General features: G+C 36.6%; 1 protein-coding gene across 1 annotated transcript in view; it reads right to left on the reverse strand.

Moving 5' to 3' along the window:
- The window catches only part of LOC149808009 (HBS1-like protein), a 98,953-nt gene that overhangs the window by 37,136 nt on the left and 47,754 nt on the right, over nt 1-14,063 (reverse strand). The window contains exons 6-7 of the mRNA XM_089972425.1: nt 5,446-5,950; nt 134-216 (exon numbers count right to left, since the gene is read on the reverse strand). Of these exons, the coding sequence (XP_089828551.1) occupies nt 134-216; nt 5,446-5,950 (588 nt within the window). The remainder of the gene's footprint in view (nt 1-133; nt 217-5,445; nt 5,951-14,063) is intronic.

Consider the following 14,063-nt stretch of genomic DNA (forward strand, 5'->3'; position numbering starts at 1 on the left):
CCTACTTCAGTTACCTTTTACAGCATTTAGGAGGCTGCACTGAGCTAATTAGTTGTTATGGATTTTTATGATGGAAAAAATAATTTTAATGTTGGGATATTACTTCTTTTAATTTCTGGCTTTATTAGCTTACCAATTACAACTAAGTTAATCTTGTCTTTTCCGCTTTGTCGTTTTGCATATTCTTCCTTTACATCCACTTTTTCATATTTTGACCTGGAAAAATAAAAACATTCATTGGGTTGTTCCAAGTGGAATAACATGAAACTGCAAACCATAAATCTAAAGTATAATGTTAAGAAGGGTTGGCATGACGAATCATTCATAATACTATAAACTTACAGTTAAAATGCCACTTTTTTTATACTGTATATAATCACAAGTCTAAATGCAAACTGTACTGACCCAGATTGGCTGTCACAAAATTTGCTGGCAGATCTGATTCTGTGCAGATTGTGTGGAGCTAACAGTGAAAAAGAACATAAACCCTTATCTGCTGGTGCATTATATAATGGCAGATCAGGGTCTATTTTGTTTGTAGGTGGACTTACAGGTATATATGGGAACTTCAAGAAACATTACAGTCACTATATATAGAGGAAACATTATAGACACCATGTATAGAGGAAACATTACAGTCACCATGCATATAGGAAACATTAGTCACCATGTATAGAGGAAACATTATAGACACCAAGTATAGAGGAAACATTACAGTCCCCATGTATAGAGGAAACATTACAGTCCCCATGTATAGAGGAAACATTACAGTCACCATGTACAGAGGAAACATTAGTCACCATGTATAGCGTAAACATTACAGTCACCATGTATAGAGGAAACATTACAGACACCATGTATAGAGGAAACATTACAGTCACCATGTACAGAGGTAACATTACAGACACCATGTATACAGGAAACATTCCAGGCACCATGTACAGAGGAAACATTACTGACACCTTGTAGAGGAAACATTCCAGACATCATGTACACTGGAAACATTCCAGACACCATGTACAGAGGAAACATTACTGACACCTTGTGGAGGAAACATTCCAGACACCATGTATAGAGGAAACATTCCAGACACCATGTGTAGAGAAAACATTACAGACACTATATATACATTACAGACACCATGTATAGAGCTAAATGTGAAAATGGCACACTGAAGCTGAATAAGAAGTAAACATGAGGTTTTTACACACTAAAGTAATTAGACTCTTCTCCGTGGGTTATCTCCACTTGGTAGACTAACACCAATGACACAGCATTCTAAATCAGGTGGTAAAATGTCACCTGAAGCATAACTTTATATCACTTACTTTACACATGATTATACATCATTTTTTACTCTCATCTTCCTAGTTACATATTTTCAGCACAGAATCTGAAGATTCCATACAACATTCTGGAACTGTGACTGACACTGTGCAGGCAAAAATTCCAGGAACTCAAAATACGACCATTTTTCTTTTTTTTTAACTGTACAGTCAAGAAACCATCTCTGAAATTCTTGAGTGATAACAAATTTGTAAAAATCAGCTGCTGTAGTAGCCATACTGGATGTAAGATTGGGATCATTTTCATTTAGGACAAACTAGACATCAACAGAAGACCTACAGGTCAAGACAACCATCTATGAAGGAAAAGTACCAATAACAAGATTCTCAAGATGTCCTTGTTATGATACAAGATTAGCACCATTTGCATTTAGGACAACCTGATATCACAGGAAGTCTTCTGGTGAAACCCTATATTGATATGACCATCAAAAATGGAGGAATAACAATAAGAAGATTTTCAAGATGGCCAACACGGTGACCATAATGGATGTCAGAAAGATATCATTCTCAATCAGGATAAACAATGTAGATATGACTAAAAATAACATGATTTTCAAGATGGATGCCATGCAACTTGATATCGTATGAAGTCTTTCAGTGAAAAACCGATGCTGATATGACCAGCCAACCAGCGATTCAATACTTGTTATGAAAAAGATTTCCATCTGACCATCTTGGTGGCCATACTGGCAGCATAAGTGCCACTTTTCACTGAGGACCAACCATACATCATTACAAGCTTTCTGGTGAAAATCACAGCTTGATGACATTCCATTCTAAAGGTGTAGAGAAAAACCAATTTCAAGATGACTGCCATGGTGGCCATATTCGACCTCAGATTAGCACCATGAAATCTGATGCTGGCATGACCAACCATTCAGGGGCTGTAGTGATAACATGATTTTCTTGATGGCCACTGCAATGACCATAATGCTGATCTAAGCAGTACCATTTTCATCAAAACATCTTAAAAAGCCTTCTTGTAAAAACTCTATGTCAATTTAACCAGTCAGACTAGTATTATAATATATTAGGACCAACTAGGCATATTATGAAAACACAAGTTAATATGACCATCCATTCAGAAGATGCTGTGATGCCAAGATTTGCAAAATGTCACACAGAAAATCAAAATGGCATACTTTCTATTTAGCATGATACTTTCCATCATAGAATGCAAGGGCTATGACATTACATGATAGCATGGCACTTTCCATGATGGAATGCAAGGGCTATAATATTACATGATAGCATGATACTTTCCATGATAGAATGCAAGGGTTATGATATTACATGATAGCATGATACTTTGCATCATAGAATGCAAGGGTTATGACATTACATGATAGCATGATACTTTCCATTATAGAATGCAAGGGTTATGACATTACATGATAGCATGGTACTTTCCATGATGGAATGCAAGGGTTATGACATTACATGATGGCATGATACTTTCCATCATGGAATGCAAGGGTTATGACATAACATGATAGCATGGTACTTTCCATCATAGAATGCAAGGGCTATGACATTACATGATAGCATGACAGTTTCCATGATCGAATGCAAGGGCTATAATATTACATGATAGCATGATACTTTCCATCATAGAATGCAAGGGTTATGACATTACATGATAGCATGGTACTTTCCATGATGGAATGCAAGGGTTATGACATTACATGATATCATGATACTTTCCATGATAGAATGCAAGGGTTATGACATTACATGACAGCATGGTACTTTCCATGATAGAATGCAAGGGCTATGACATTAAATGATAGCATGACACTTTCCATGATGGAATGCAAGGGCTATGACATTACATGATAGCATGACACTTTCCATCATTGAATGCAAGGGCTATGACATTACATGATAGCATGATACTTTCCATGATGGAATGCAAGGGTTATGACATTACATGATATCATGATACTTTCCATGATGGAATGCAAGGGCTATGACATTACATGATAGCATGACACTTTCCATGATGGAATGCAAGGGTAATGATATCATGATACTTTCCATGATGGAATGCAAGGGTTATGACATTACATGATAGCATGATACTTTCCGTCATGGAATGGAAGGGTTATGACATTACATGATAGCATGATACTTTCCATGATGGAATGCAAGGGTAATGATATCATGATACTTTCCATGATGGAATGCAAGGGTTATGACATTACATGATAGCATGATACTTTCCGTCATGGAATGCAAGGGTTATGACATTACATGATAGCATGATACTTTCCGTCATGGAATGCAAGGGTTATGACATTACATGATAGCATGATACTTTCCATGATGGAATGCAAGGGTAATGATATCATGATACTTTCCATGATGGAATGCAAGGGTTATGACATTACATGATATCATGATACTTTCCATCATGGAATGCAAGGGTTATGACATTACATGATAGCATGATACTTTCCATGATAGAATACAAGGGTTATGACATTACATGATAGCATGATACTTTCCATGATGGAATGCATGGGTTATGACATTACATGATAGCATGATACTTTCCATGATGGAATGCAAGGGTTATGACATTACATGATAGCATGATACTTTCCATGATGGAATGGAAGGGTTATGACATTACAAAAAGTATGTACATGTTTGTGTTTGTTCATGTGTGTGTGATTTGGGTTTTTAATATAGCTTTAATAAAATTTCAGTCATATCACTACGATGTCTGCAGTGTGGCAGTTTATAGTGATGTCTAGCACTGCAGCATTGTGATGCAGTCATGTGGCATCATGTCCCACCCAGTCACATTACCCCATCACCAGGCTGACCAGTCCTAAGACTAACCTCTTAATGCTGAGCGCCTAATGAGGCGGGTGTAAGTACTATTTTTTAAAGTTTTTGGTACAACTCGGCCAGGGTTTGAACCTGCAACCTCCTGCAACTGAGGCGTCCACTCTAACCACTTCGGCCACCGGATCTGTCACCAAAATTTGAGCAGAGCCACTGATGTACAAGTTCAACTTTCAGGAACTCTAACAAGGCACCTTCATATTGCTGATAATGGTGAAAAAGCAATACTCATGTATCCCAGATTATGTTGAAAAAGTTTTTCATCATTATAATGAAATAAACATGTCATAAAAATGAATAAAGATGCAACTCTCTGACACAACGTCTTGCAATTTTTAAGAATTCCAAAATGCCAATCCATGAGTATACTTATCTAGAATCCCAGAACAAATTTTTATGGAATAAACCTGTACACAGTAACAAGTTAGGTTCAATGGGAATAAATGTCATGCATCTATTCCTACAATTCCACTATCTAAAATTCCTTTAACATCTTTGCAAAATAACAACCACAAATACAGTTTTCCTGATAAATTACCTGCATCTTTCTTTTCTCTTCATTTCTGATGCCATTTTTACCTATTTACAGTCTAATCAAGTGGTTGGTTGTCATCTAATTATGTTTTTTACAATAAGAAACTATATTCTATGTACCAGTCTATGATTTTCATGCTTAAGTATGTTTCTCTGTACTTGTGTTCAAATGGAAAACTTCTGGTCTAAATTGATCCTATGTAATTTTTGTCGTATTATTTATAGTTTTCACGAAAAAATATCACAATTCTGCAAAATCTGGAATGATTACATCTCAGCATATTTGAATAGAAAATATCAATTTTGAATTTATTGGGTTTTAAAACTAAAATCTCCAGTATTATGGAAAACAAGGTCATAAAACATGAAAACGGATGAAAGGCACATTCTTCCATATAAGTTTTACATACAGACACTGACATTTATTGTTATCATTAAACTTCAATGTAATAGATAAACAACAGCATGAAATTTAAACATTAATGATTTCAATTAAGGACAAGATATTGGCTTCATGGTTGCAAGTTTTTTCTTTATTATGGAACGAAGATAGATGCCTGAAATGACCTAAATGTGATGTGATTGAAGTGGTATGAACAGACAGACATAGGTAACACCATGTGTCTTTACCACTGTCATGGCAGTGCATTTAAAAACAAACACAAATGCCAGTGTACTTTATTTGATGGTTATGAAGATTTCTACTCACCTGGAAGAACTTTTAGGTAATGGAGGTATAAAACGGTCCCTTTTTGGGGTTGACAAAGAGTCCACCTTTTGAGCATTATCCAAAATAAAATCCATTGGTGAATCATCCATTACACCTCTGTATGTTTCCACCAATTCTGGACTACTGGAGGCTACATGTATGCTTGCCACATTGAGATGTCTGGAATCTGAGCCTGGTAAATTGGGCCGATTGGGACTGCTTTCCTCACTAGATGGAGCCTTAGAGTTAGTGCTCTTTAAGTCAGCACCTGCAGCAGACAAGTCTTTTGGAGAACATTCATAGTTTTTCACAACATGGTTCTTTTCAGTAACATTTACTTTAGACAAGGCTTCAATTACATTACCACTGTCACTGCCTACATTACCAATGTCACTGCCTACATTACCACTGTCACTGCCAACATTATCGCTGTCATTGCTTGCACTCCTTGATTTTGGAGGGGTCTTCAGAATCACAGTTGGACCAGTTAGCTGAGATGCTGCAGCTAGAAAAAATATATTACATCTTAATTTCTGAAATCTTATGGCTATTTATTGTTAAAGTTTCTTCAATTACCTACACTGCAACTGTCACAAATTCAACAGAAAGGTTTAACAAGCTGTTGCAAAATCTTGAGAACAAATATCAGCCCAATTTAGTCACAAGCTCCAAAGGGTTCTGTGTGTCATTCATAAACAGAACTCTGATGTGATGTTTATGATACAACTTTCAAAAAGTGTAAAAAAGAAATCTTAATCATTTTAGTGCCAAACTACATGTGACTTACATTATCTCATTCATTATACTGGAGTTGTATTTTCTCTGATTACATATACACATGTGCATATAATTACATATACACATGTGCATATAATTACATATACACAGATGCATATAATTACATATACACAGATGCATATAATTACATATACACAGGTGCATATAATTACATATATACATGTGCATATCAGGGGGATTAATGCATATGATGGTCAAATAAGTAATATATTACATGACACAACAGCAGGAAAGTAAGTAAAACTACATGGGTCTGTTTAATAGGCAAAATTCCCGCCTCACCTCATGATAATTGATATCATTCTGTGTCACTCAACATAATGAAGGTGAAATCTAGCAGAGTGAATAAAGTGAAGTTCAGTAAGATGGCAAACATGTCACCATATTGAATGTCTGATCAGCACCATTTTCATTTAGGCTGGTTAGTTAGTTTAAATGGCATTTTGAACACATTATTGACATTATAAAACTTTGGAGTTAAGGAACTTTTCTGCAGACACAGTTAAGCAGTCTTACATTCAAACCAGCTACACATTATAATTACAGTCTGTTATTGAAAATCCAATGACAATATGAATATCCTATTCAGTAGTTGAAACAAGATTTTTAAGATGGCTATCATTGTGATCATAGTAGATTGATACCATTTTATATTTTGAACCAACCAGGCACTGCAAGATTTTTTTAATAAAGAAAACCCCAGATCACCATAGGCATCTATTTAAACCAAAAGCAGTAACAAAACTGCTTTCAAGACCGCTGTCATGCCAGACATACTGGATGTGTGTGGGATACAATTTTCATTTAGGACAAACAAAACACAAAGAACCCTATGTAGCTATGGCCACCCATTTAGGTGAAGTAGCATTAATAAAGATTTGAAGACCATGTTTTTGAGATTTGATTGGTACGAATTTTCATAGCACCAAGTACACATGATAAGTCTTCAAGTCAAAACCTCATGTAAATACATGTACATGTATCACTATTGGTTCTGGAAGTATAGCAATATCATGGTTTGTAAGATGGACCATGTGGAGCCATATTGGATGCTGTCAGCAGCACCTTTTTCATTTAGAACCAACTAAAGACATCGTAATACTTTTCTTAGTGAAAGCCCCTCATCAATAAAACCATTCAATGTGGCAGCCATATTGGATGTTAGAGGATCCTATGTCAATAAAATCATCTATTCAGGACAGTCAGGTTTTTTAAGATGACCACCAAGGTGGCCATAACTGTATATCTGATGGGCATATATTCATTTAGGGCCAACAAGATAACATAATAAAACTTAAAGTGAAGGCCCTATGATGATACAGTGTACCATCATCTATTCTGGACAAGAAGAAATAAGATTTTTCAAGATGTGAGGTTGGCACCATAATCATTTAGGCCCAGCAACACATCAAAAGAACTAAGATGTTAAGTAAAATGTTCATGTCAATATGACCATCCATTCAGAAGTAGCTGTAACAAGATTTTCAATATTACTCCCATAGTAACCGTATTGGACATCAGATAAGCACCATTTACATTTAGCACCAACCACACATCATAAGTCATTCAGTGAAAACCCCCATTTCAATATGATCATTTGTTCAGAAGTAACAGCAACCACAAGACTTTCAAGATGGCCAACATGGCAGCCATGCTGGATGTCCAAGGAGCATGTTTTATTTAGGACCAATTAAACCTTGGGAAGAATATTTGTAAAGTTTCATGGCAATCCTCTCCTCCCAATAGTTAAAGAGTAGCTTGTGCCAATGGAAATTGGACAACAGATCAATGCACACATTCTTCTGCTATTTATCAATAGTTATAAACATATAGTTCCAGATAATTCAAAAATATGTGCAACAAGTTTTAAAAAAATGGAAACATTGCTGTAAGGGCCTGAAAGTCTAATAAGCTCCGATATATACATTTCCGACTTCTATGAGCAATGATCACATACACTTCATAATATTTCAAACTATCACAGATCTCCATGTGATTTCCAACAGAAAACTGATATTAAAAAAATATGAATAAAATCTGATATTTCCCAATTTGTGCTTCACTTGTCAGTTCTGGTTAGAAACATTACTTGAAACAGTCAAACAGGCACTTACTTTTCAATGTATTAAAAAAAAAAAAACTCAACATTCATTAAACATCGACTATTGAGCATATTCAGGTACAAACTCTCTCCCCAGACTATGTCATAAATTACGTCACTGCCTGCACAAGCCATATGACTCCAAACCCAGCCTCATTTTGAAGTACCATTTCTGTTCTTTTTGTGATTAACATTTTATAAGAGTGTGTTTGTGTGATTTGGATTTTTAACGTAGCTTTAACAATTTTTCAGCCATTTCGCTATGATGTCTGCATTGTGGCAGTTTATAGTGATGTCTAGCACTGGGGCATCATGCCGCAAACATGTAGCATGATGTCCCACCCAGTCACATTATCCTGACACCAGGATGACCAGTCCTAACACTAACCTCTTAATGCTGAGTGCCAAGCGAGACAGCTGTTAGCACCATTTTTGTAAGTCTTTGGTATGACTCAGCCAGGGATCGAACCCACGACCTCCCGCATCCAAGGTGGATGCTTAAACCATTAGGCCACCGGAGTGGTCCATTTTATAAGAAGATTAATTTAAATGAAAAGATTGATAATAATGTTTGGGGGTTTATTTTTAATATTTTTTTATACAGAAAGTGAATTTTCTCCATTTTTTAACTCAGCTTATCATTGCATAAATAGATACAAAATCAGAAGCAAAAGCATATAATACAAACTTGTATTCTTCAAAGTTGATAATACTCTGCAAAATTAGTGCATGATGATATCAGTTGAATTTAGCATTGCGATTCTCTTGTTTTGTTCCCTTTTCCTGTGTGGATTTTGATGCACTTTGTCCAATGCTCAAAATGTCAGCAATTAAATCACACACCCTGTATATAACTTGTATCTGTCTCCTTTAAAATGTAAAATGTAAAGTGGGTCACAGTATAAACTGCAGCACATTCCTAGTTACCGGTAGTCACATTCCTAGTCTGGTTACAATCCTCACTGAACTAGACATCCACAAATGTGATTAGCCTGCCACTACAACAAAAGGACACTACTTTAACTGATAACTACTGGTCTTGTGTACCACTGGATTTACTGGGTACCAGCCTTAATCTCATTTCATTATTTATTCATTATTTGTGTAAAATACATAAATAGCAAATATTCTGAATTTAACAAGTTATTTTTTTCAGTTGCTGTTGTTATTGTAGGGTTTAATGCCATTTATCAGCACACGATAGGCTATACATGACAGCCAGTATTAATGGTGGAGGAAGAACCCGGGAAAACCCCGGAAGGAACCACCGACCCACGGGAAGCTACTGGCAAGCTTTCTCACATACCCACATTGGCTGAATCCAAGACTCAAACCCACACAGACAGAGGTGGGATGGCAGTGATCAGTGTGATCAGTAGCGGGGAACACTTTAGATCACTTGGCCATTCAGGGCCCCTTTTTCAATTGCAACATTTTGTATTCCCTCAAATAATTTGAAAGCAAATGACAAAATTCAAGGAGTTATCAATCAATTCAAAGGATTTTTATGGATAAAACACATTTTTAAAATTTCATGGAGTTTACAAGGTAATCTCAAGGATTTTTCTGAGTTGCATGAACTATGTGCATAAGTTTAACTTTGACACCTAAATAAAAAACAATGACAACATCACTGGTTATGTGATACCTCTGTTTCATCTTTGCTTTGTAGGCAAGACAAAAATGATGTTACCTTTGCATTTATTTATTTTCTTACGACTTAACATATGTTCTGCAAAGGTGAGTCGATTATCTCTAAAAGTGGGTAGATTATCTTTACACTATGGCAGGGGTCGGCAACTTACGGCACACGTGCCAGACTTGGCACGCAGAGCGATTTTCAATGGCACGCGGAAAACCCCCCCAAAAAGGTAGTAAGTGGAAAAAAAAGATTTTTTCAATGCAAGTCAAAAGAACGTACGTCAGCATAATGGCTGCCGCGTGCACTGGACAGCACCATATCATTTTCTTAATATTTCTTGCATTAGCTAGGTTTCACCACATGTCTGCTTTCACTGGCCAGCAGCAGGCTATATTAGTGTGGCACCGAAGGAGCTACACCAGTCACTGCAGGCTGCCGCTACTAAGGGAGCGGCCAACGTGTTAAACGTTTATAGTTTTATTGCTATTTCTTTTGTTCTTGTATTAAATACAGTACCCCTAAAATGGCCGAAAAAAGGCAAAAACTTGATCAACGCCCATTTAAAAAAATTGGACAAAAGATTATGGATTTATACAACAAACGGATCGTGCTGTTTGTGCTTTCTGTTGTGAAAGTGTTGTGTGTCGTATGTCTAGTGTACAAAGACACTATGAAAGCAAACATCAATCCAAATTTAAAACCTCTGAAGAGAAAAGTGAAGCCATCAAAAGGGCTATTTCTGGTTTCAACAAACAAACTGGTATTTTGAGTCAAGCAGTTGGAATGAAGAATAAAGCTACTGAATGTAGTTACAAAATTGTTCAGTGTGTGGCTTCGAAAAGCAAACCTTTTACAGATGGAGAGTACATCAAAGAAACTGTTTTGAGCAGTGCTGAAATTCTGTTCAGTGATTTACCAAATAACGAAACTATACTGTCTTGGATTCGAGAAATACCAGCTTCTGCAAGATCAATTGGGAGGCGCATAACTGATTTGGCTGAAATTTAACAGTTAAACAAACGACTGGATTAAATCAAGCTATTGTATTTAGTGTCGCTCTTGATGAAAGCATTGACTTGAATGACTTGTCACGCCTAGCTGTAGACGCACAATATTGTGAAAATAATCGTATTTATGAAGAGTTGTGTTGCTTGTTAGCTCTTCATGATACAACCAAAGCAGAGGACATTCTGACTGCATTCGTAAGCTATTTCAAAAATCAGAACATCGAGTTGAATAAATTATTCTGTGTAACAACTGATGGTGCTGCTGCAATGGTTGGCAAAAAGAAAGGATTTGTCACACTTCTTGAGAATCACGTTTGACGTCGACTATTAAACTTCCACTGCATTATATACCAGGAGAGTTTGTGTGCAAAGATCTCATCATTGCACTTGCACTCTGTGATGGCAACTGTTGTTAAGATAGTCAACGTTATAGTTTCCCGCTCTTCATTGATTCACAGGCAATTCAAGTCTCTTCTACAATATATTGAGAGTGAATATGCAGATCTCCTGTTGTACAGCGATGTTCGCTGGCTTAGTCGAGGTAAAGTCGTGAATAGATTCGTTTCTTGTCTGGAAGCAATTAAGGTGTTTCTTGATGAAAAAGAACAAGATTTTCCGGTAGACTTATAGGAATATAGGTTGTTGGCACACTGAATGAATTCGAAATCCTACTTTGGCACATTATTATCAAAAGGTTGCCGACCCCTGCACTATGGCGTACACACTGAAGGTGGAAGGATTATCTTTACACTATGGAGTACACTCTAAAGGTAGGTTGTTGTTGTTGTAGGGTTTAAAGCCATTTTTCAGCACAAGATAGGCTATACATGGCGGCCAGTTAAGCTGGCGGAGGAAGAACCCTGGAAAATCTCTGAAAGAACCACCGGCCTACGAGAAGTTACTGGCATGCTTTCTCACATACCCATGTTAGCTGAGCCTGAGACTCAAACCCATGCAGGCAGAGGTGAGATGGTAGTGATCTGAAACAGTATGCACTTTAGACCATTCGGCCACTAAATGTAGGCAATTATCTTTACACTATGGAGTACACACTGAAGGTGGGTAGACTATCTTTACACCATGGATTACACTCTAAAGGTGGTTAGATTATCTTTATACTATGAAGTACACTATAAAGGTGGGTAAATCATCTTCATACTATGGAGTACACTATGAAAGTAGGCAATTATCTTTACACTATGGATTACACTCTGAAGGTGGGTAGATTATCTTTATACTATGAGTACACTCTGAAGGTAGGTTGATTATCTTTACAAGATGGAAAACACTCTAAAGGTAGGTTGATTATCTTTACACATTGGAGTACACTCTAATGGTGGGTAGATTATTTTTACAAGATGGAGTACACTCTGAAGGTGGATAAAGTATCTTTACACAAAGAAGTACACCCTAAAGGTGGGTAGATTATCTTTACATTAAGGAGTACACTCTAAAAGTAGATCGATTATCTTTACACTATGCAGCACACTCTAAAGGTGGGTAGATTATCTTTACATGATGGAGTACACTCTGGAGGTGGCTAGATTATCTTCACACTGTGGCATACATTCTGAAGGTGGATAAAGTATCTTTACACAAAGAAGTACACCCTAAAAGTGGGTAGATTTTCTTTACACTATGGAGAACACTCTACAGGTAGGTTGATTATCTTTACACTATGGAGTACACTCTAAAGGTGGGTGAATTATCTTTACATTAAGGAGTACACTCTAAAGGAGGGTAGATTATCTTTACATGATGGAGTACATGCTGGAGGTGGGTAGATTATCTTTACACTATGGAGTAAAGTCTGAAGGTTAGTAGATTCTACATTATGAAGGACACACTTTTATTTTGAGGTAAGAGACAATGTAGTGAGAAGTGTGTGTGTGTGTGTGCGCGCAATTTTGATTTTTAATGTAGCTTTAGCAACTTTTTAGTCATATCGCTATGATGTCTGCAGTTAGGCAATGAAAAATAGCACCATTCTATGACCATTGTGAATAATCTCTAGTAAAACCTCACTGATTTAAATAAATGTAGTAATTAGTCCATGAAATTAGGTCATGTTTGATGCTCTTGTATAGGATATCATTCTTACAAGATCAGTCCTTTGCTACTTACAGGTATCAATGTTTCCGAAACATCATGGTTGTAAGTCCAATAGTTTTGGAGCTAATGCAGTATCATGGACTTGGGGCAGATGTACAAGCTTACAGTGGTTCAGATGGTCAGCAGCAAAGCAATATATCCCTTTGTCCTATCACGATGGGGTCATGAAGAAAAAAAACAACACAAGAGGTACAAGTGGGCCTGACATTGCTCATATGAATGACATCTGCCTAACAGCCAATAATTCTGCAACAGTAGGATACATTCTCTTGAAACTTCTTCCAATCCTCTTGATTTCATACATTATAAAAACAACTATTTAAAGATTTTTGTAGTTTTTCTATCTTCATCCATATCTTATGACATCATCAGCATACTATATTGAAGACTGAAAGGCCTCTATTAAATGCAAAAAGCCTGCTTGTCCCCACACACAAGGTGAAATGATGCAGAAAACCTGGAAAACAAACAACTGCAGAAATCATCCAGTAAGATTGTACATTATTCAAGTTAAGTCACATGAGCTGCACGTAAACACTTTGAGCATATGAAGATCATGTGATCACTGACTGACATGGGAAAATGATCTTGATAATTAACCACACTTACCTACTAAGCACTGTTAAAAATTACACAGTTCTCGTGTGCAGACTTGGAGATAAAGTTGTGTAAATGTTTTTCTACTTCCAGTAATCATAATCATATTTGATGGCAGAACAGCATAATCTGTGTGTGTGTGTGTGTGTGTGTGTGCGTGTGTGTGTGTGTGTGATTTGGATTTTTAACATAGCTTTAAAAAAATTGATTCATATCGCTAAAAATGTCTGCAGTGTGGCACTTTATAGTGATGTCTAGTGGTGAGGCATCATGCCACAGACATGTAGTATGATGTCCCACCCAGTCATATTATCCTGATACCAGGATGACCAGTCCTAACACTAACCTCTTAATGCTGAGC

Source organism: Sinohyriopsis cumingii, chromosome 1, assembly GCF_028554795.1.
Source record: "Sinohyriopsis cumingii isolate HCF-2022 chromosome 1, ASM2855479v2, whole genome shotgun sequence".
Taxonomy (NCBI): Eukaryota; Metazoa; Mollusca; class Bivalvia; order Unionida; family Unionidae; genus Sinohyriopsis; species Sinohyriopsis cumingii.